Source organism: Carassius gibelio, chromosome B7, assembly GCF_023724105.1.
Source record: "Carassius gibelio isolate Cgi1373 ecotype wild population from Czech Republic chromosome B7, carGib1.2-hapl.c, whole genome shotgun sequence".
Lineage (NCBI taxonomy): Eukaryota > Metazoa > Chordata > Actinopteri > Cypriniformes > Cyprinidae > Carassius > Carassius gibelio.
Genome location: NC_068402.1, coordinates 6169990 through 6190529, shown reverse-complemented (window position 1 = coordinate 6190529; position 20540 = coordinate 6169990). Strand labels below are relative to the sequence as shown.

Sequence of the window (20540 nt, the reverse complement as noted above, 5' to 3'; positions counted from 1 at the left end):
TCACATTAGATAAAAACACCTGCTAAGTGTAAATAAAGAGAATTTCAGTTTTTTCCAAGTTTTAAAATATTTATTTGGTTTCATAAGCATTTACATGGAGAAATTAGAGTAACTTCTGTCATGGATCACAAAGACAGAATCAAGATCAGACACTGGGGTCCTCAACGGTCTACTTCACCAAACACGATGTCCTGAGTGCCTGTGGAAAAACACAACAGGATGAGGCTCAGGGCAACATCAAATTGCTAATATTTATTTTTTTCTAGTGTAATTTTAATTTTCGGATATTTTCAAACTGTATTGAAAACATCAACTGCTAAGTGTTTTTTTTGTTTTGTTTTGTGCTTCGAGTAAATGCTCTGAATTATGATCAAAGCTCTGTAAGTTTTTATTGTGGGGGACAAAATGCAATGTGATATAATGAACTGCTAGGCTACTATGACTACTAAGAATTGTGTTTCTACATCAATTATTTTCAGTGTAATTACATAAGCAGAATTCTGACTGTCAATGGTTTGTTTGTAGGGATATAACTGTGGCAGCTGAATTATAGATCAATGAAAGCAAATAAAACGTGCTCTCTCTGGCACATTCAAATGTGCCGTTTATTTGAGTAACTCTGGGGTGGGTCTAAGACCGCGAAAGAGCTTCACCAAAGCACCTATAATACCAAGAAATCTAATTCATAACATTTGTTCATTTAGCAGACTCTTAACCAAAGTATCTTTCAAAAGAGCAATGATTCATCTTAAGGCGGCAATAATATGAGAGGTGCTAACAATACAAAGTTTCATACACTGTTTAGAAAAGTACACAGTAGAACAGGGAGGGATTTTAGAAATCGTGAACACAGAGAAGATTTTACTATATAATGCTGCTGGCCTCTTATTTAAATGCAACACTGTAAGCAAATGAGCAGTTCATTACTGTGGCATGCAAATCTACAAAACAGACACAACTGAAATATGTAGTATTAATTTGAGAGAGAGAGCGAGCGAGAGAGAGAGTGAGAGGGAGAGCAAGAGAGAGGGAGAGCGAGAGATAGAGAAAGCGAGAGAGAGAGAGCGAGGGAGGGAGAGCGAGAGGGAGGGAGAGCGAGAGAGAGAGAGAGAGAGAGAGAGAGAGAGAGAGAGAGAGAGAGAGCGAGAGCGAGAGCGAGAGAGAGTGAGACTTACCGATGATCGCCACCACATCAGCAAGCATGTGTCCTTTAGACATTTGATCTAAACCAGCCTGAGGGACAACACAGACCACACCACATCACAACACAAATAGGAAAAGGTAAAAGATAAGGCCTGCAGTATTTGCAACATTTTCCCATAACTCTAAATGTTTGAACTCACCACGATTTTGTTTTTTACATAAAATGTATAGTTTTATTTAGTATTAATTGTAAAAAACAATTACACTAATTATATGTTTTTTTTCACAATTTGTAATCAAAGAATCCTGGAAAACAAAAAAATCAGTTTCTATAACCATAAGAAAAGTTTCTTGAGCATCCAATCAGCATGTTATAATTATTTCTTTAGGATCATGTGACACTGAAGACTGCTTTGCCATCACAGGTATAAATTACATTTTTAAATGCACTGAAAAATATTTTACAATATTACTGAAATTTGATAAAATAAATGCAACTTTGTTGATCATAAGAATCATCTTACTGACTTACTGAAATGTTTTAATAGGAGTGTGTGTTCTTTTTCTTATTTAAAAAGCTGTCGAGTATATTATCATAACAGAATCATAATAGTCAAATGATTTAATTACCAAGTGAGCAAAGCCAGGTGCCTTGATCTTGCAGCGGTAAGGTCTGCTGGAACCGTCAGATACCAGGTACACCCCAAACTCACCCTGCAGCACAACACAACACAACACAGCTGAGTGTGGAGGACGAATGGGAAAAGAATACATCAACACTTGTTCTGATTCCTCTTAAGTCCGGTTATTTAATGGGTTCAGTAAGTACTTGAAATTTTTTGGAAAAATAAATAAATAAAAATCAGCCCAAATGATAAGTTCAGTTCAGATTTCTATAGAGATGTAAATACACTGGTTGTACTGTGTGGTTTTGCTTCACTGAAAATAACCAGACCATAAAACTCATTAATTCGGAAATCAGACACACATTGGTCGTACTGCAACAACAGAATCTATCAGATTGCTGAATAAAAACAGCACCAGAAAAAAAGTACCCAACAACTTTAGAAAGCCACATTCCCTACAGTTAAAAATTTACCAGCAACCTCACCATGCTGGATGAGAAGACGACCAAAAACCACTGAAAACTGCCAATGAGGCCAATGTAAAAATACCTACTGGGAACAGCAATGGTGTGAATGTAATTGTTGGTCAACACTTTTACACTCACCTTTGGTGCCTCTACAGCCGTATATGTGGCCCCCGGAGGAACCTGGTAGCCCTCAGTGTACAGCTTAAAGTGATGAATGAGAGATTCCATTGACGTCTGCATGAAAACAAGTCATGGGACGAGTGGAATATTAGTTCACATTAAAGCACACAAACATTAATAAATCTGTACCTTTTTTCTTGAAGTTGAATTGTGTATTTTCTATATAGAAATATTCATTCATAACTTTCCTCATACAATTATGAAGAAGTCATTCGAAAACTACTGTATGTTTAACATTGTGACACTTCAAAATAGTTTGATCATCTCAACTATGCAACACTGGGTAACATAATATTTGGGGCAAACTAAAGCCATTGTGTAAGGAGCATGCTGCACAACTTCTTGTCCAGGCCCTTGTCATTTCTAGACTGGACTACTGCAATGCTCTTCTCGCTGGACATCTATCAAGCACAATCAATCCTCTACAAATGACTCAGAGTGCAATGGCATGACTGGTCTTCAAAGAATCCAAAAAAACCCATGTTACACCTCTCTTTATCTCCCTGCACTGGCTCACATCAAGTTCAAGACATTAATGCTTGCATATAAAACAGCCACAGGCTTAGCATCCTCCTACTTCCACTCACTTTTGAGACTCTACATCTCCTCCAGAAGTCTGAGATCTACAAGTGAGCGACGCCTCGTGGTACCATCACCACAGAGAGGCACAAAATAACTTTCCAGAACATTTTCATTCACCGTTCCTGGCTGGTGGAATAACATTCCCATCCCTATCCGTAATGATGGATCCCTGACAATTTTCAAACGACATCTGAAATCTCATCTCTACCATCATTATTTGATTACTTGGAGAGATTACTTGCTTTCTCTTTCCTTAACCTCTCCCTCTATAGCTTGCATTACTCTGAAAATTCCCCGAAACTTTTGTTTTGCAAGGACTTCCTGCGTTTTAGGGCTCCAACAAACAATTATTTGGATAAATCAATTAATCAAGACGATTATTCCACTGATTAATCAATAGAATTTGATTGATTATTCAGTACTTGCAATTAATTAAAATACGGTTTTACATAAATAAAAAAAAAGATAGTCTAATCACGTCAGCTTTGGGAAATAATATTATGTAATTACAATTATTATACAATTAATTTATACAAATAAATATATTTGACACACAAAAAGAGATGACAGAGAAACCTTCTTATTTATCATTTAATTACTATATGAAAATAAACTGAATTACTCATCATTCTGCCTAACATCTCCTTTCGTAAGTATATAATATAGATAAGAAACAAAATAAAGGTAAGTGATTAGATGTTTTATTTTTGGATGAACAATTTTATTCACAATATACACTACCAGTCAAACTGTTTTGAACAGTAATATTGATTTTAAAGAAGTATTTTCTGCTGATCAAGCTTGAATTTATTTGATCCAAAGTACAGCAAAAACAGAAGAATTGTGATTTTTTTTTTACTATTTAAACATTTTATTTGAATACATTTTAAAATATAATTTATTCCTGTGATTTCAAGGCTGAATTTTTAGCATCCTTATTCCAGTCACAAGATCCTTCAGAAATCATTCTAATATAATGATTTGCTGCTCCAAAAAACATGTATTATTATTATTATTGTTAAAAATGCTGAATATAATTTTTTCAGGGCTTTTTTGATGAACAGAAAGTTCAGAAGATCAGCATTTATCTGAAATAGAAATCTTTTGTAACATTATAAATGTCTTTGTCAATTTAAAGCATCCTTGCTAAATACAAGTATTCATTTTTACAATAACTGTGACTGGTAGAGTAATCTCTCTTAAAATACCTTACTGGGTTATGATAATCAAAACAGTCCTGAGCTAGATTAAGCTTTGATCTCTGCAAAAAGAACTATCACTTTAATCAAATATTTTTAAATTATGTTTAATACCCTAAAACTGCTTGATTTAAGGTATTGCATAACATACTATAGACGTGACGTGAATGCTTTACTGAGCTTGTGCAAACATCGACATCGGTGAAATAAAATGCATTTTTAACTGCAATCACACTGCTGTGATTTTTGCTGTAGTTGTTGTTTATTTCGATATTGAGAAAAAAGTGTGTGTCATATATTTTCATATCCAAAAGCCATTCGGTTCGGCTCAGTGCATTTCTCTGAAGCAGCGCTGATCGAGCAAGCACTGCATCTCTTCTTCTCTTTAACTGCATCGAGGAGGGCTGAATTACAGTCTTGTACTTCAGCGCCACACTGGTCAAACAGCATTATTGCAGGCCCTAAATTAGGTCAAATTAAATAAAACGACTACTCGACAACAAAATTATTTGTCGACCAAAAATTGTATTGTCGACATTGTCGATAATGTCGACTAATCGTTTCAGCCCTACTGCGTTTATTTGCCTCTTTATGATGAATCGCTCATTGTATTCCTCAATTGTAAGTGGCTTTGTATAAAAACATCTGCTAAATGAATAAATGTAAATGTAACAATATGCATTTGACTCACTAAAAAAAAAAATATAAGAGGAGTGTTTGAAAACCCAGAAATGACACGCTGCACCTTTAAAAAAAGATACATACGCAAGCATTTCTTACCTTCATCTCAGATCTCTTGGGTGGGGCTATTTTAGCATCATCCACCTTGATCTCTCCAGCAGGCATTTTGTTGAGACACTGATGCATGATGCGCAGCGACTGTCTCATTTCCTCCACTCGGCACAGATATCTAAAAACAAGTTCATATTTGTCACTGATAACATTCAATATTAAAGAAACATGACAATATCTGTGCTAACACTATACAATAACGTCCCATTAGTTATTTCATGTTAAGTCAGTTCCATTAAATAATACAAACCCACTTTTGATTTAGAATAAGGTATTAGCAAACTTAATATTATCTGAGATTTATAAATCGTTTCTAAGTATTATTCATTCTTAGATTTCATTAAATAGTGAATTTTCCTCATGTTAACAAATAGCCTCATAATAAAGCGTTACCATAACTTGTATCGCTTCATATATTAAAATCCAATGCAATTTTCAATGTCAATATTCATTACAGTATAATTTAAATGTTCTTCAAGCTAAAAAAAATAAAATAAAATCATATTACTGATCATGTTTGTTCAGTTAATGTCAAGTTCTCACAACAAAGCTTATCTTTTTAAGCGGCACACATCATGGTACATTTCACATGATACCATCAGTGCATGTGGTGAGAAAGCTCAGTGGAGTCCAAGACCAATTTATAGCATGTGGTTGCATTTTGATTTCCTGTCATTCTGAACTTCCTGAAGCTCTTAACTCAGTCTAGAATATGAAGATGAGCGGCCACCTGTCATAGCAGTCGCCATTACTTCCTACGGCCACGTCGAAGTCCACCTCGTCGTATTTATCGTAGGGCTGACTCTTCCTCAGATCCCATTTAATTCCAGAACCTCTGAGCATCACTCCGCTGAAGAAAGAATAACAAACACACTATTGACCATCCGAAGTTGAATTTGTGGGTGATTTCACTAGTTAAGCTACAATGATGAGGATGATTACATCTAACCACATAAAGACTGCTATTAATAAAGATTGCTTTTAGAAGTCCCTTCTGGGTTTGATTTATAAATTACTCATGAAGATTTTTCTCCATCACTTACTGTCAGATAGATCTACTGTATGCGGGGGAGAGAAAGAGACACTTGAGCAGCAGCTCTGACCAATCGGATTCACTTAATAATACAATGCTTTACCTGAATCCATAATTAAGTGCATCCTCTGCACCAATTACACCGATACCAACAGTTCTGTTCCTCCAGATACGATTGTTGGTCAGCATCTGAAACAATATCGCAGTCATATTCATTTAGAAACTCCATTTATTAATTCCAATCAAATTAAAATACATGCATTTTGAAAAAGAAACCTCTATCTACATGATTAGTTCGGCTGTGTTTACATTGCATGTCATAAATGCACAGATCTGATCTTTTGTCCTTATCTGATTTTTTTGGTCCCAGTTTAGTATTTCACTTTAGACACGACTGGTATCAGACACCGTTTTAACATTCATTCCTGCACAAAATGATTGTCAGTAATCACTTGATTATGCACATGTTAGACCCTCTGGTTTTTAATGTCTGTGCTATAAAAATTATTTATGTAATTTACGAGTGGCTATTATTATAGAGGCTATTATTCTCAGCATCCGTGTAGCTGTTTTTATTTTATTTTTTCTTTAGAATCTTTATCTTACTATCACTGTCTGTTTTTTTTTGGTGGTAAAATATAACTTAATTCACACCATATTTCTGATATTATCGATCAATCTTATCAGATTAACTTTGATCGTTCACTTTTCCGTGAGTGCAGTACACCTGCAAAGCGTTAGCACTCGTTAGCTTGTCATTAGCGTTTTCTTTTCTCCTCTCCCTCGCTCCAGTTTTTCACAAGTTCATCAAACAACCGCAATAAGAATATTTCATCAAGCACGGTGAGTAATGGCTTCTCCTGCTATCGTTATTTGCACCTCTTGCCACATGTACAGTTTATCTATCTCTGTCGCTGATGAGGGATTCACATGTGATAAATGCAGGGAAATAGTTAGGCTGACAGAGAAGATTTCAGAATTAGAGACACGCATCCAAACTTTAATTGAGGACAGTAAGAATGTAAGGACTCTAGATACGGCTTTGGATGCGTCTAGCTCAGGGATTCCTGTAAATTGTCCAGTTCCAGCAGAGCCCCTGCAGCAGGGCAACTGGGTGACAGTGAGGCAGCGTAGTCGTTGGTCAAAACACCGCTCTTCTGTTTCGATCAAAACATTAAACAGTTTCTCCCCACTCAGTGATGCACCCACTGAGAAACCCGATGAAAGTGCTCTAGTTATTGGTGATTCTATTGTGCGGAATGTGAATATAGAGACACCAGCCACCATAGTCAAATGTTTACCGGGAGCCAGAGAGCCTGACATCTTGGCAAATTTAAAAGTGTTGGCAAATGCTAAACGTAAATACAGTAAGATTGTTATTCATGCTGGCGCTAATGATGTTCGACTTCGCCAGTCGGAGATCACTAAAAATAACTTTAAAGAGGTGTGTGAACTTGCAAGCATGATGTCAGACACTGTAATATGCTCTGGTCCCCTCCCTGCTTACCGTGGTGATGAGATGCATAGCAAATTGTCAACACTGAATGGCTGGATGTCTGCCCACAGTGGTGCCCACAGAATAACATAGGTTTCATAGACAATTGGACGAGCTTTTGGGGCAGACCTGACCTGTTTAAAAGAGATGGTCTTCATCCCTCCCGGGGTGGAGCTGCTCTTCTCTCTAGAAATAGGGCAAATAGTCTTAGAGTTCATACTTGACTAACTGGGGCCCAGGTCAGGAAGCAGACAGACTGGCTAAACCGACCATGTGCTAGCTGCCTCCTGTCACAGAGGTCAGCTAGTTCTCTGCACATAGAGACTCTTTCACCTAGATATCACACTATAGAGACTGTGTCTGTTCCCCAAACTAGAAAATACAAAAAACGTCCAAACCAAGTTAAGGTTAATAATTTATTGAGGTTCAACAAATAAAAAACAAATGCAATATGGATAAACAAATGATAAAGCTTGGCTTATTAACACTTTTTGTAAATAATATGATCACTGATCATAATATAGATGTGCTCTGTTTGACAGAAACCTGGCTAAAACCTGATGATTACATTATTTTAAATGAGTCCACCCCCCAAGATTACTGTTATAAACACGAGCCACGTCTAAAAGGCAAAGGTGGAGGTGTTGCTTCAATTTATAACAACGTTTTCAGGATTTCTCAGAGGGCAGGCTTCAAGTATAACTCGTTTGAAGTAATGGTGCTACATACAACATTATCCAGAGAAACAACTGTTAATGATAAATCCCCTGTTATGTTTGTACTGGCTACTGTATACAGGCCACCAGGCCACCATACAGATTTATTAAAGAGTTTGGTGATTTTACATCCGAGTTAGTTCTGGCTGCAGATAAAGTTTTAATGCATTGGGATCAGCATTTATAGACATTCTGAACTCTATTAGTGTTAGACAACATGTTTCAGGACCTACTCATTGTCGAAATCATACTATAGATTTAATACGGTCACATGGAATTGATGTTGATAGTGTTGAAATTATTATTCTTTTGCATAGACTTGAACAGTCTATAGTCAGAATAGTACTGAGACTGCTCTCCTTAGAGTTACAAATGATCTGCTCTTATCATCTGATCGTGGGTGTATCTCTCTATTAGTTTTATTGGATCTTAGTGCTGTGTTTGACACAATTGACCACAGCATTCTTTTGCATAGACTTGAACACTTTGTTGGCATCAGTGGAAGTGCATTAGCATGGTTTAAATACTTATATGACCGCCATCCGTTTGTAGCAGTGAATGAAGATGTATCATATCGATCACAAGTGCAGTATGGAGTACCTCAAGGCTTAGTACTAGGGCCGCTGCTCTTCACGCTTTATATGTTACCCTTGGGAGATATCATCAGGAAACATGGTGTTAGCTTTCACTGTTATGCTGATGATACTCAGCTCTATATTTCTTCGCAGCCCGGTGAAACAAACCAATTTGAAAAACTAATGAAATGCATAGTCAATATAAAAAAACGATGACGAGTAATTTCTTACTGCTAAATTCAGAAAAAACAGAGGTGTTAATTATAGGACCTAAAAACTCTGCTTGTAATAACCTAGAACACTGTCTAAGACTTGATGGTTGCTCTGTCAATTCTTCGTCATCAGTTAGGAACCTAGGTGTGCTATTTGATCGCAATCTTTCCTTAGAAAGCCACGTTTCTAGCATTTGTAAAACTGCATTTTTCCATCTCAAAAATATATCTAAATTACGGCCTATGCTCTCAATGTCAAATGCAGAAATGTTAATCCATGCATTTATGACTTCAAGGTTAGATTATTGTAATGCTTTATTGGGTGGTTGTTCTGCACGCTTAGTAAACAAACTACAGCTAGTTCAAAATGCAGCAGCAAGAGTTCTTACTAGAACCAGGAAGTATGACCATATTAGCCCGGTCCTGTCATCACTGCACTGGCTCCCTATCAAACATCGTATAGATTTTAAAATATTGCTTATAACTTATAAAGCCCTGAATGGTTTAGCACCTCAGTATTTGAATGAGTTCCTTTTACATTATACTCCTCTACGTCAGCTACGTTCTCAAAACTTTTTTAGAGCAATTTGATAATACCTAGAATATCAAAAACAACTGCGGGTGGCAGATCCTGGAATTGAACTACTGGTTTCATCTGGTCAAAGGAGAACTGGCCCCCCAACTGAGCCTGGTTTCTCCCAAGTTTTTTTTCTCCATTCTGTCACCAATGGAGTTTTGGTTCCTTGCCGCTGTCGCCTCTGGCTTGCTTAGTTGGGGTCACTTCATCTACAGCGATATCATTGACTTGATTGAATAAATGCACAGACACTATTTAAACTGAACAGAGATGACATAAATGAATTCAATGATGAACTGCCTTTAACTATCATTTTGCATTATTGAGACACTGTTTTCCAAATGAATGTTGTTCAGTTGCTTTGACGCAATGTATTTTGTTTAAAGCGCTATATAAATAAAGGTGATTGATTGATTGATTGATGTAGCACTATCTCATCACTTCTGTATTTTCTTTGATATATTGATCTCTGCTTACACTGAATCTCGATCTCTATCAGAAAGAGATGCATTAACGAGAACACTAGTGTGCTATTTATGAAGGCTGAATCTTTAACACCAAGCATTTCTGCAGACTCTGTTGATCTCCTTGCTTTCTTTATCTCATGGGTTTTCAAACTTTTTTGACAGCAGAACCTTTGACCTAAATTATGTACTTGAAGTACCCCCTGAGATTTTAAGTAAATTATTTAATGTCTAACTTTATAAACACTAATTTTTTTTTATCAGTTTTAAAATTCTAGTAGTATTTACACAGCTATTGTTATTATTACTTAACAAAGCATAAAAATTCATATTACTGTAATTCATAATGTAGTTATGTGTGGAGTCCCACAAGGCTCAATTCTTGTACCGGCCTTGTTTAGCCTGTATTTGCTCCCACTAAGACAAATAATGAAAAAGAACCAAATTGCCTATCACAGTTATGCTGATGATACCCAGATTTACCTTGCCTTATTGCCAAATGACTACAGCCCCATTGACTCCCTCTGCCGAATCATTGATGAAATTAACAGTTGGATGTTCCAAAATTGTCTTCATTTAAAAAAGGAAACTAAAGTCATTGCATTTGGAATCAAAGAAAAGTTCTCAAAGTGAATGCATACCTTAACTTCCAGTTACATTTAAGATTGATTTTAAAGTACTATTACTTGTTTATAAATCACTCAATTGCCTAGGACCTAAATACATTGCAGATATGCTCACTGAATATAAACCTAACAGACCACTCAGCCTTGCCTTAATGGGTAAAGTGTTTATATAATAATATATGTGTGTGTATATATATAAATATGTAAAGAAATCCAACAGATAAAATAGAATTAGAATAGAGTGCTGGAGTTAGGGTCAAATACAGAATTTCACTTTTAACAGTAAAGCTGCAGTATTTATAAAATTCATAGGGCAGGTGTTGAAAAGAGTTACAATGGGGATCAGATATGTGTGTTTACACATAGGTTGAATGTCCAGATCTCAGATATGTATCCGACTTAAAACCACATTTAAAGTGACTCAAATCAGATGTGAAAAAATTGGACCTTGCACTGATTTTTGTGTTTACACGTGTGCAACAAATTCTGATCTGTGTCTTAAATGAGAGCAAAAAATAAGATTTCTTTATTTTATTTTTTTGTGCAAGTGTAAATTCAGCCTCCTGGTTGCATTTCGTTCCACATACCTCCTCAACTTCATCAATGCGAATAGAGAAGTTCTTGCACCATTCATAGATGTCATCCATGAGACCAAGAGGCAAGTCCTGCAACAAGAATGACCCGCAGTTTTATGAAGTTATCAGAATAACCAGAAAATGACTTTTTTTAATCAAAGCGTACCTGATGAACTCCACCGGGTCGGACGTATGCTGCGTGCATCCTGGCCCCAGAAACTCTCTCATAAAACTCAAACATCTGCAAGATTTCAACCAATTCAATGGTAACTAGGTTCCACACAAATAACAAACGAAAGCACATACACCTATGTGTTAAATGTAGCACTTTCAGCACATTTAATGTCCAACAAAATGCATATTTAACTTGTTTTCTGTTCGATGAAGTCCAAAAGAAAGTGGTTACCTTCTCTCTCTCCTCAAACATCCAGAAGAAGGGGGTCATGGCTCCGATGTCAAGGGCGTGGGTGGTGATGCCCATGATGTGGTTCAGGATACGGGTCATCTCGCCATACAGCACTGCAGAGGCATTATACAATAACACATTATTGCAGCTAATACAGCTAGTAATTTTGGGGTATTTTTAAAAAACAACTTCAAGTAAATTTAAGACTGATGAGTGTAAATCAGATCGAAAGCATTTTAGTTTTGGCCCTCACCTCTAATCCACTGTGCACGTGGAGGGGCCTGAATGTTGAGAAGCTTTTCTACGGCTAGAGAATATGCCTGCTCATTACACATCATGGACACATAGTCAAGCCTGTCGAAGTATGGAAGTGCCTGCAGCAACACAAACACGAGACAACATTACAGCAAACAACGCTTCATCACAGACAACAACACAAAGCACAAACTGATAATTATAACAGCACAGTTATGACAGCTAAGCCTTTATATGCCTTGCATAAGACAGCCATGAGCTTGTGATGTAAAGCGTAATTTATGTTTAAATTGATGTTTAACCTAATGTATTTGGCAAACACTTTTATCCACAGTGACATACAAATCACACTAAAGGTATACATTTTATCAGTAGCTCAAATGTTGTAGTGTCTGAGCTACACAACTGTAGTAAATTAAGGATATTTGACATATTTGAAGATAGATATATTTGTGATTACTTCTATTTCTGTAGTTTTTCTTACCTGAATAAAAACTTAACCTGAAAAACTTAGTTTCATAGCTCTCTTTATTCCATTGCATTTGTTTGTGCTTTTGTTTGCAGTTTAAAGAAACTTTGCGTTGAAGAAAAGGAGATTTTTGTTTGTATATGCTGTCAGTTATATCTCTTAGGAAAAAAATCTAAATGGTCAAAAATCGGTATTGGCAGATCACAAACAAAAAAATCATAATCGGCCAAGAGAATTGCAATCGGTGCATCTCTAATTAGAAATTTTGAAAAGTTATTCAAAAGTAACTTTAATAAAGTAACTGAAAGAGTTACGCTACTTGTAATCTGTAACCTATTGCATCTCCAAAGTAACCTTCCCAACAGTGGCTTATAATATAGAAATACTTATAATTCTCCATAAAGAACTGAGCAATAACATAGTTCCATTTTGTAACTACATAAAAAAAGTGTGTAAACTATGTGTTAACCAGGCATATGATAATTTAGTGTTAACCATTGGTGGTTGAAGTCTTTAATTACCTGTAAATAAGTCTTGTACTCAATCAGTTTCTCAGTGCCCCGGTGCAGGAGTCCGATGTGAGGGTCACATTTCTTCACGGACTCTCCGCTGAGCTCCATCACCAGACGAAGCACCCCATGAGCCGCCGGGTGCTGGGGCCCAAAGTTGATGGTGAGGTTGGACACCTCCTTCTCTGCTGGTGGGTCCTTGTCTGAAAAAGATGTTTTTTTTTTATTTATTTTTTATTTTGGATATTGTGGTTGGTTGAACTGTTAATATGTTAGTCACTAGGCCAAAACCAACCATTCCAAGGTGGAGGAGCCCACTTCTCAGTTATAACACTGGGATACATCACAGCTCCTGAGTACTGCTCTGCCCACTCCACATCTGGCTGCCATTGCTTTAGCCTGAAATACAGTGGCGTTATTGATTTGCACACATTATGCACACAGATTCTGCTCAAATTTCAAGAACGAGATGAATGTGTGAATTTGCAAGTTAGGTGTCAGTACTTTACAGTGAAATCACTATATAACTGTAAGCAACACTTCAAATGCAAATCTAACGCAATAAAAAAAAAAAATTTTAAGCAACAATACATGTTAGAGTGAACAGTTTATATTAAAAAAATTATGTTTGTGCTTTATTACTTTAAATGCAAATTGGTCTGACATTTTGTTATTTAGTGCAATGATATAAATACATTTTAATTTGTGGCTTTCATCAATTCTGACCCACTTTATCTGGAGCTGTTGAGATGTTCGCGTTGGTGGACGCTTCGAAACAGATAATATAAAGCAAAGCAGATGTCCAAGTAGATCTTAAATCCATGATATGCAAGTGAAACGGTTGTATCTTTACTGCTCATGTTTCATCTAAACCAGCTTCATGCTCCTTTTAGCACAAAAAAAAACATTAGTGGAGGGGGAAAAGAATTAACAAATATCGTCGTTCACCAATTAAAACTTGAAAAGGGCAGTTTAGTAATACTATTCATTTCAATGTTTGAAAACGAATGAGAGAAAATAACAGTGGTTATCTAATCCCAATAACATTGTAAACCGCTAACTAACCAAATTTATTTTTAACAGCACTGTACAGACGACTATAATGTGTGCACCTCTTCTGAAGCAGAACACAGGCTGGAGTGCTGACATTACTGTTTAACAGCACTAAAGGACGTCCGAGTCTGGAAAGCGACCTCAGCATTGTCGCCGCCATATTTCCCACCGGTCTTCGTCACCCGCTGCTTCTTTTACTGTCTATGGCTGCTTCTGTAGAGGATTATATACGGAGAATTGTTTTACCGAGGCTCTTGCGCCGCCTGCCTGTAGGAGGCTTAAACTGAAGAGCGCGATGTAATTACGCACAAATAGTCACTAGGTGTCAATCAACTCTGTAGTCATAGTTTTATGGATAGCTGCAGCTGCCAGCAAGGCCGGACTTACCATTGGGCTTGACTGGGCTCAAGCCCATGGGCCCCGCCCAATAGGGGGCCCCGCCCGTTTACGTTAGATTTTTTCAATAATATGTCAGTCATTTTATTTTTCATTTAAAGTTTGTTGATTGGTCTAGCATTGTTACCTAGTCCTGCCCTGCAATGAAAAATGTAATTTAATTAGCTAAATTAAATGTCATCTTGAAGGGGGGGTGAAATGCTCGTTTTCACTCAATATCCTGTTAATCTTGAGTACCTATAGAGTAGTACTGCATCCTTCATAACTCCAAAAAGTCTTTAGTTTTATTATATTCATAAGAGAAAGATAGTCTGTACCGATTTTTCCCGGAAAAACAAGACCGGCTGGAGGCGTGACGTGTGAGCGGAGCTAAAGAATCACGAGCGCCAGTAGGCTGAGCGCGTCTGGAAGCTGTGACACCGTGAGGACAAAACCAACCAAAACAAACCATGGCTAACAGTCAGATTCAGCGTATATTTATGATGCAGAATCAGATCCAGAGGCTGAAATTTAACAAGAGCAGCATCAGCAATGAAGTCTCTATGTGGTATGTACTGAAACTGTATATATTTGCTTAGCGGTTTTGGAAAATGAGTAAGTTCCACTTTGTCGTCTTTTTTTTTTTTAAGCTGTACATGTGGAAAGTGCAGTTTGATGACAACATCGCATGTTGTTTACTTGATGTGCTTACACGCTGATAGCTAAGTTAACAACACAGAGATATTTGAAGCAGTTTTACTCACCGCATGCGGTTCCAACACACGATCGTGACCCTTTTTCGTTGGGACTGCATTATCCTTAAGAAATAAACGATGTGCAAATCTGTCGTCAAACTGGGCCATGTTTGTAAAACAAGCATCTTCGAAAAGCAGGGAACAAACACAAACACTTGCACAACTCCGTTGATGCTCTGTAAAAATAAACTCCATCCACTGGTCCCTTAATGCCGTTTCTCTTTTGGTAATCTGTGCAGGGTTGTCTTGCCTTGGCAACCAAAAACACTTCTTTTGTGACATTTTGCGACGCTCTCGCTCTGATCAGTGAATGTCTCTGCTCTGCTCTACGGGAGCGCGCGCTCTTCCGGCAGAAGTGCCTCAGGACCCATATGAGGAAATTCCGCTCCATCTAACGTCACACAGAGCCATACTCGGAAAAAAAACTTTCCAAAACTTGTGACAAACCGGAAGGAGTATTTTGGGAACAACTTAATTTTTGAAACTTTGTCCATGTTTAGCATGGGAAACCAACTCTTTAACAGTGTAAAAAACTCAGTATGCATGAAATAGCATTTCACCCCCCCTTGAGGTTTGCTGATTGGTTATTGGCGGTTACGCAGTGCCTCCTTTACTGCCGTTGAAAATACCTGTCTGCATTAGACAGTGATGTAATGACGGATAAATGGTATCAGAGTGGCGTGCTTAAAAGAAAATTAAAGAATGAAAGACAGCAACGCAAAAAAGGAAGTTATCAGTAAAATGAAAAGGATTACTGGATTTTTTACACCCATGACACCACAGCTTGATGTGCAAGCGGAGAATCCAGAGGACAACAACCCAAACCCGCTGGAAGAAACGGTTGGAGACGATTTGAATTAACGAGCAGGGGAGCCCATCAATGAATCACCATCTCTTCAGTCAGAAACAGCGACCGAACAATGTCCAACTACAGATTCTTTATCCACTGATCCTGCTCGCTGGGGTAAAATTGATGAAAGTGTGCGTGCTTATTGGGCACAAAAAGGTCCGGAGTCAGTTCAGAAAATGCTTATTTAATTTTGTTATAAATTATTCTCTAAGATTGTATTTTATGTGATGTAGTAGACATACTGTAGATCAAAGTCAGCCTAACACTGCCTATATGTATACTGGAGATGTATATAATCTATACAATATGTCAGCACTTACCCAGAACAGTTTTTTTAAAGATTTATACACTCATATATTTAGCTATTTATATGTAATACAAATGATTTGTTATGATTGCAACCTTACAAGGTATTTTTTTTATGTTTTTCAATATGTTTTCCAGGTAAATAAGTGTTTTATTCTCATTCTTACCAAGACATTTGTGCAGTGCAATAAACACATGATCACTTTTTAATCATTATTTATTTATTAGAAAAACTTTTTCAAGCTTCAATCAGTGGTCATATAAATAAATTATAACGGCTTTTTAACATGTAACACTGTATACTGTACTAGTCACCTTTTGAAAGTAGCTTTGCACTTCAAATAACGATTGGATCGATTATATTGTTACGCCACCAGATGGCGACAAATGACTTTAAAAATAAAAACATTTGTCATTGAATCGTTCATTCAGGAGATTCGTTCAAAAATGCTGATTCATCTATGAAACAAGTGTATTTGATTGAGGAATTGAATCATTCTTTTAAACCCAAGTTCCCTATCATAGGTCACTTCGATGCTGCGGTGACGTCACCACGTATGGGAACACCTCTGGTGTGACGAATGTCTGAAGCCCTATACCATCCCGCCAATCCTATTGGCCAAATGGCGCATAGCACCACCCTGCGCATGCGCACGCATGATATACCTGGGTGCAGCGCGCCATTTCGCTCAGATTTCATTCCTTCAGGAATAGCGAATCATCTGTGCCCTATCGTCTCGCGTTCTCCAGCGATCTCTTCGAGCAGTGTTAACTCCTCTTCGCGGACGCGATGAGTTTTCGGAAATGTAAGGAGCCATGTACCAGGTACATCACGGCGGGGGACACTCATGACAGGTGCGTAGTATGTCTTGGTTTACATCACGCACAGGCGGCGCTTAGCGGCCTTTCTTCCTGTCCCCATTGTGATGGCCTGCGGCTCAGAGTACTGCGCTCCAGGGTGGAAGTATTCTCTAATGTCGCCCTCGAGTCTAACCCCCGTCAGGTCACCTCTGCGACTGCCGAGGCACCGCACGAGGCGAGGGCCTGGGGTGACACGTGCGACATGGATTTTGTGGACAGCGCAGCGCTGGAATATTCTCCACATCGCTCGCTCTCCCCTACCCTGCTGCAGAATAAAACTTATACTGAGCCCGTCGTCTTCTCTAATGAGGATTTACTTCCCACACCGGAGGCATGCGCCGCCATCTCCTTCGGTTGTGGACGCTATGAAGACGATGTTTTATCCACCGCGGCCTCGGGGTCTGAGGACTTCGCGACCGACACTAGCCCTCTTCCTCCTAGCGGACAGGAGAGGCGTGTTTCCCCCTCCTACAGTGAGCTGTTGGATGTGGTTTCTCGTGCGGTGGGTAAATTGGGGCTAGACTGGGAGGTTGACAAGGCCGAGGCCCAACCTTCTTCCAAGCTGGACGACCGTTTCCTAACCAGTCGGACACCTACACAGCCCCGGAGGCCTTTGCCTTTTTTCCCGGACCTCCACCAGGAGGTTTCGAGGTCCTGGAAACAGCCGTTTTCGGCGCGGATTACTAACGCCGCGGCCGCGGATTTCGCCACCGTTTCTGATATGGCGAGCCATGGCTATACTATGATGCCCCCGGTGGAAGAGACTCTCGCCGAACACCTTGCGCCTAGTTCGGCCGCGGCTTGGAAGACTCGCCCCCTTCTTCCTTCGAAGGCGTGTCGAGTCACGTCTAGTTTGGTGGGTAAATCCTACATGGCGGCTGGTCAGGCGGCTGCATCGCTCCACTCTATGGCGGTCCTTCAGGCCTACCAAGCGGAGTTATTGAAGGAATTGGATGAAGGTGAGGGCATCACACCGGAGGCAGTTAAAGAACTGCGTAGAGCTACGGATTTGGCGCTACGCGCTACCAAACATACCGCTCGTGCAGTGGGCCGTACTATGGCCGGTTTGATTTCGGTTGAGCGCCACCTCTGGCTTAATCTCACCGATATTAAGGAAAAGGATAAATCTTTCCTTATGGATGCCCCTGTCTCCAGGGATGGATTGTTCGGTGAGGCTGTCACGTCAGTAGTGGAGAAGTTCAGGGCAGCGAAACAGCAATCAGCCGCTTTCCGCCAGCTGATTCCCCGCAGACCCAGGGAGGTCGAACGCCGGCAAGCGCCCGCGCGTTCTCGCTCAACCTCCTCTCACCGCCAGCGAGCAGCCTCTCGAGAGGAACCCACACCCATGGCGCCTCCTCGTAAGGACTGGGGCCCTAGGGTTTTTCCTCCGGCGCACCAGCGTCAACGTAAGCGATTGAACCTGACCTCGACGGCTAAAGCCTCTCGTTCTCGGGTGCCGAATAGCAGCTCCTGATCTTTTTGCTGCTTGCCAGGGACTGTGCCCTCCGCTAGAGAGCGCTGTCGGACCGCTTTCGCGCATCCCACACTCTCATTGCAGTCCCCATGCTCAAACATTGATTGTCTCGCCGCTAACAGCGCCTCGAGCAACATTGGATCGAGCTATAATAATACACGCTCCCTCAGACACTCTGCGCAATCCCGCTTTTGGAGTTCGAGGGACGACTCAAGGACCCTGCACAAACGGCCCGTTTATGACGGCTCGCACAGCCGCCGCTTTTTCGCTAGCGGCAGAGCCCGATGTTCCATCTGTTGGCCTAATTCCTGCCGTGGACACGTTTCAGGATTATACTCAACGGAACGCAACGACTCTGGCGCATACGCTTCCCCGGTGCACGAACACCACGGGTTTTTCGTGTCCGGTCGTTTTAACGCGTATGACGGCGTTGCTGGGAGCGGAAGTCTTGAAACCGCTAATATTGTTTCGGGCCGCGTGGGAACGCTTGCCCGGCATTCCTCAATGGGTGTTACGCACGGTTTGTCACGGATACACCATTCAGTTTCGGAAAGGCCCGCCTCCTTTCCGCGGAATTCTTCCCACTACGGTGAAGTCTACGGAAATGGCGGTGCTGCGACAAGAAATGTCAGCTCTGCTGAGCAAAGGGGCTATAGAAGAAGTACACCCCTCTCAGATGGAGACAGGTTTTTACAGCCGTTATTTCGTGGTACCGAAAAAAGACGGCGGGTTACGACCCATTCTGGATTTACGCCGTCTGAATCTTGCACTCAGACCGAGCAAATTCAAGATGTTGACGGTGAAATCTATTCTGTCTCAGATCCGACCAAGCGATTGGTTTATTACGATCGATCTGAAGGATGCATATTTCCATATTCAGATCGTCAAGAGACACAGGAAGTTCCTCAGATTCGCTTTAGAGGGCAAAGCGTATCAGTACCGCGTTCTTCCTTTTGGCTTGGCTTTAGCGCCCCGTACTTTCTCAAAATGCATGGACGCAGCTCTGGCCCCGTTGCGGCTCCAGGGCGTTCGTGTGTTGAATTATTTGGACGATTGGCTGGTGCTAGCGCAATCGCGGACTCAAGCACACTCTCACCGAGATCTTGTGCTGAATCATTTAAACAGCCTGGGCTTACGAACAAATTTCAAGAAGAGTGTTTTAACTCCCTCTCAACGGATAACTTTTCTTGGAATAGATCTGGACTCTCGCGCGATGACAGCGAAGCTCTCTCTCCCGCGCGCTCAGTCGATTGCGTCATGCGTGCGGCATTTCAAAGCGGGTCGCACGGTGACAGTGAGATTGTGCCTCAGGCTCTTGGGTCTAATGGCAGCAGCATCCCCCGTGATTCGTCTGGGATTGCTTCAAATGCGCCCCTTTCAGTGGTGGACAAAAAGGCGGAATATTTCACCCCGTTGTCTCCCGCATCGCACGATTTCGGTGACACGGCGGTGTGTGATGTCGCTAAAAATTTGGATGTCAACCGAATTTCTCCTGTCAGGAGTTCGATTGGGAATTTATGCTTTCCGAGAGACTGTCACGACGGACGCGTCTTTGACTGGTTGGGGAGCTGTGTGTCGAGGGCGACCAGCCCACGGAGTGTGGACAGCGGCTCAGCGCGGCTGGCACATAAACAGACTGGAATTACTGGCAGTTTTTCTGGCTCTCCAGTATTTCGCGGATCTGCTGATCGGCCGTCATGTGCTGCTCAGATCAGACAACACAGCGGTTGTGTCTTATCTGAACCATCAAGGAGGATTGCGCTCTCGCCCACTGTGCAGGCTGGCGAGGCGTGTTCTTCTGTGGTCTCGGGACAAGTTTCTCTCGATCCGGGCCATTCATGTCCCCGGACCATTGAATTTCGGAGCGGACCTGCTATCCAGACAGGCTCTGGAACAGGGAGAATGGCGATTACACCCCCAGACGGTGGATCCGTTATGGCGGATATTCGGCAAAGCGAAAGTGGA

General features: G+C 40.3%; 1 protein-coding gene across 3 annotated transcripts; it reads right to left on the bottom strand.

The window, feature by feature from the left end:
• Positions 1-48: 48 nt before the first annotated feature.
• Positions 49-14177, bottom strand: ndufs2 (NADH:ubiquinone oxidoreductase core subunit S2). Of its 3 annotated transcripts, none has more exons than XM_052562370.1 (15): positions 14014-14150; positions 13597-13787; positions 13197-13300; positions 12914-13104; positions 11922-12042; positions 11669-11781; positions 11429-11503; positions 11275-11352; positions 6126-6211; positions 5720-5839; positions 4978-5107; positions 2375-2470; positions 1774-1857; positions 1176-1233; positions 49-199 (listed from the first exon to the last, which is right to left on the bottom strand). In XM_052562370.1, coding segments are annotated over exons 2-15 (1296 nt in total). In that variant the 5' UTR covers positions 13599-13787; positions 14014-14150; the 3' UTR covers positions 49-161. The 3 variants fall into 3 exon arrangements, with proteins under 3 accessions (XP_052418330.1, XP_052418331.1, XP_052418329.1); XM_052562371.1 differs by having other exon boundaries at positions 13632-13787; XM_052562369.1 differs by lacking the exon at positions 13597-13787 and having other exon boundaries at positions 14014-14177.
• Positions 14178-20540: the final 6363 nt, after the last annotated feature.

What these genes read in the sequence shown, in the direction of transcription:
- ndufs2 (XM_052562369.1), bottom strand. Translation starts at nt 14,114, where the DNA reads ATGGCGGCGACAATGCTGAGGTCGCTTTCCAGACTCGGACGTCCTTTA. An exon ending in TGTGTTCTGCTTCAGAAGAG is followed by an intron (nt 13,301 to 14,013) that starts GTGCACACATTA and finishes ACTGTATTTCAG; the next exon opens with GCTAAAGCAATGGCAGCCAG. An exon ending in AGTACAAGACTTATTTACAG is followed by an intron (nt 12,043 to 12,913) that starts GTAATTAAAGAC and finishes GTGTTGCTGCAG; the next exon opens with GCACTTCCATACTTCGACAG.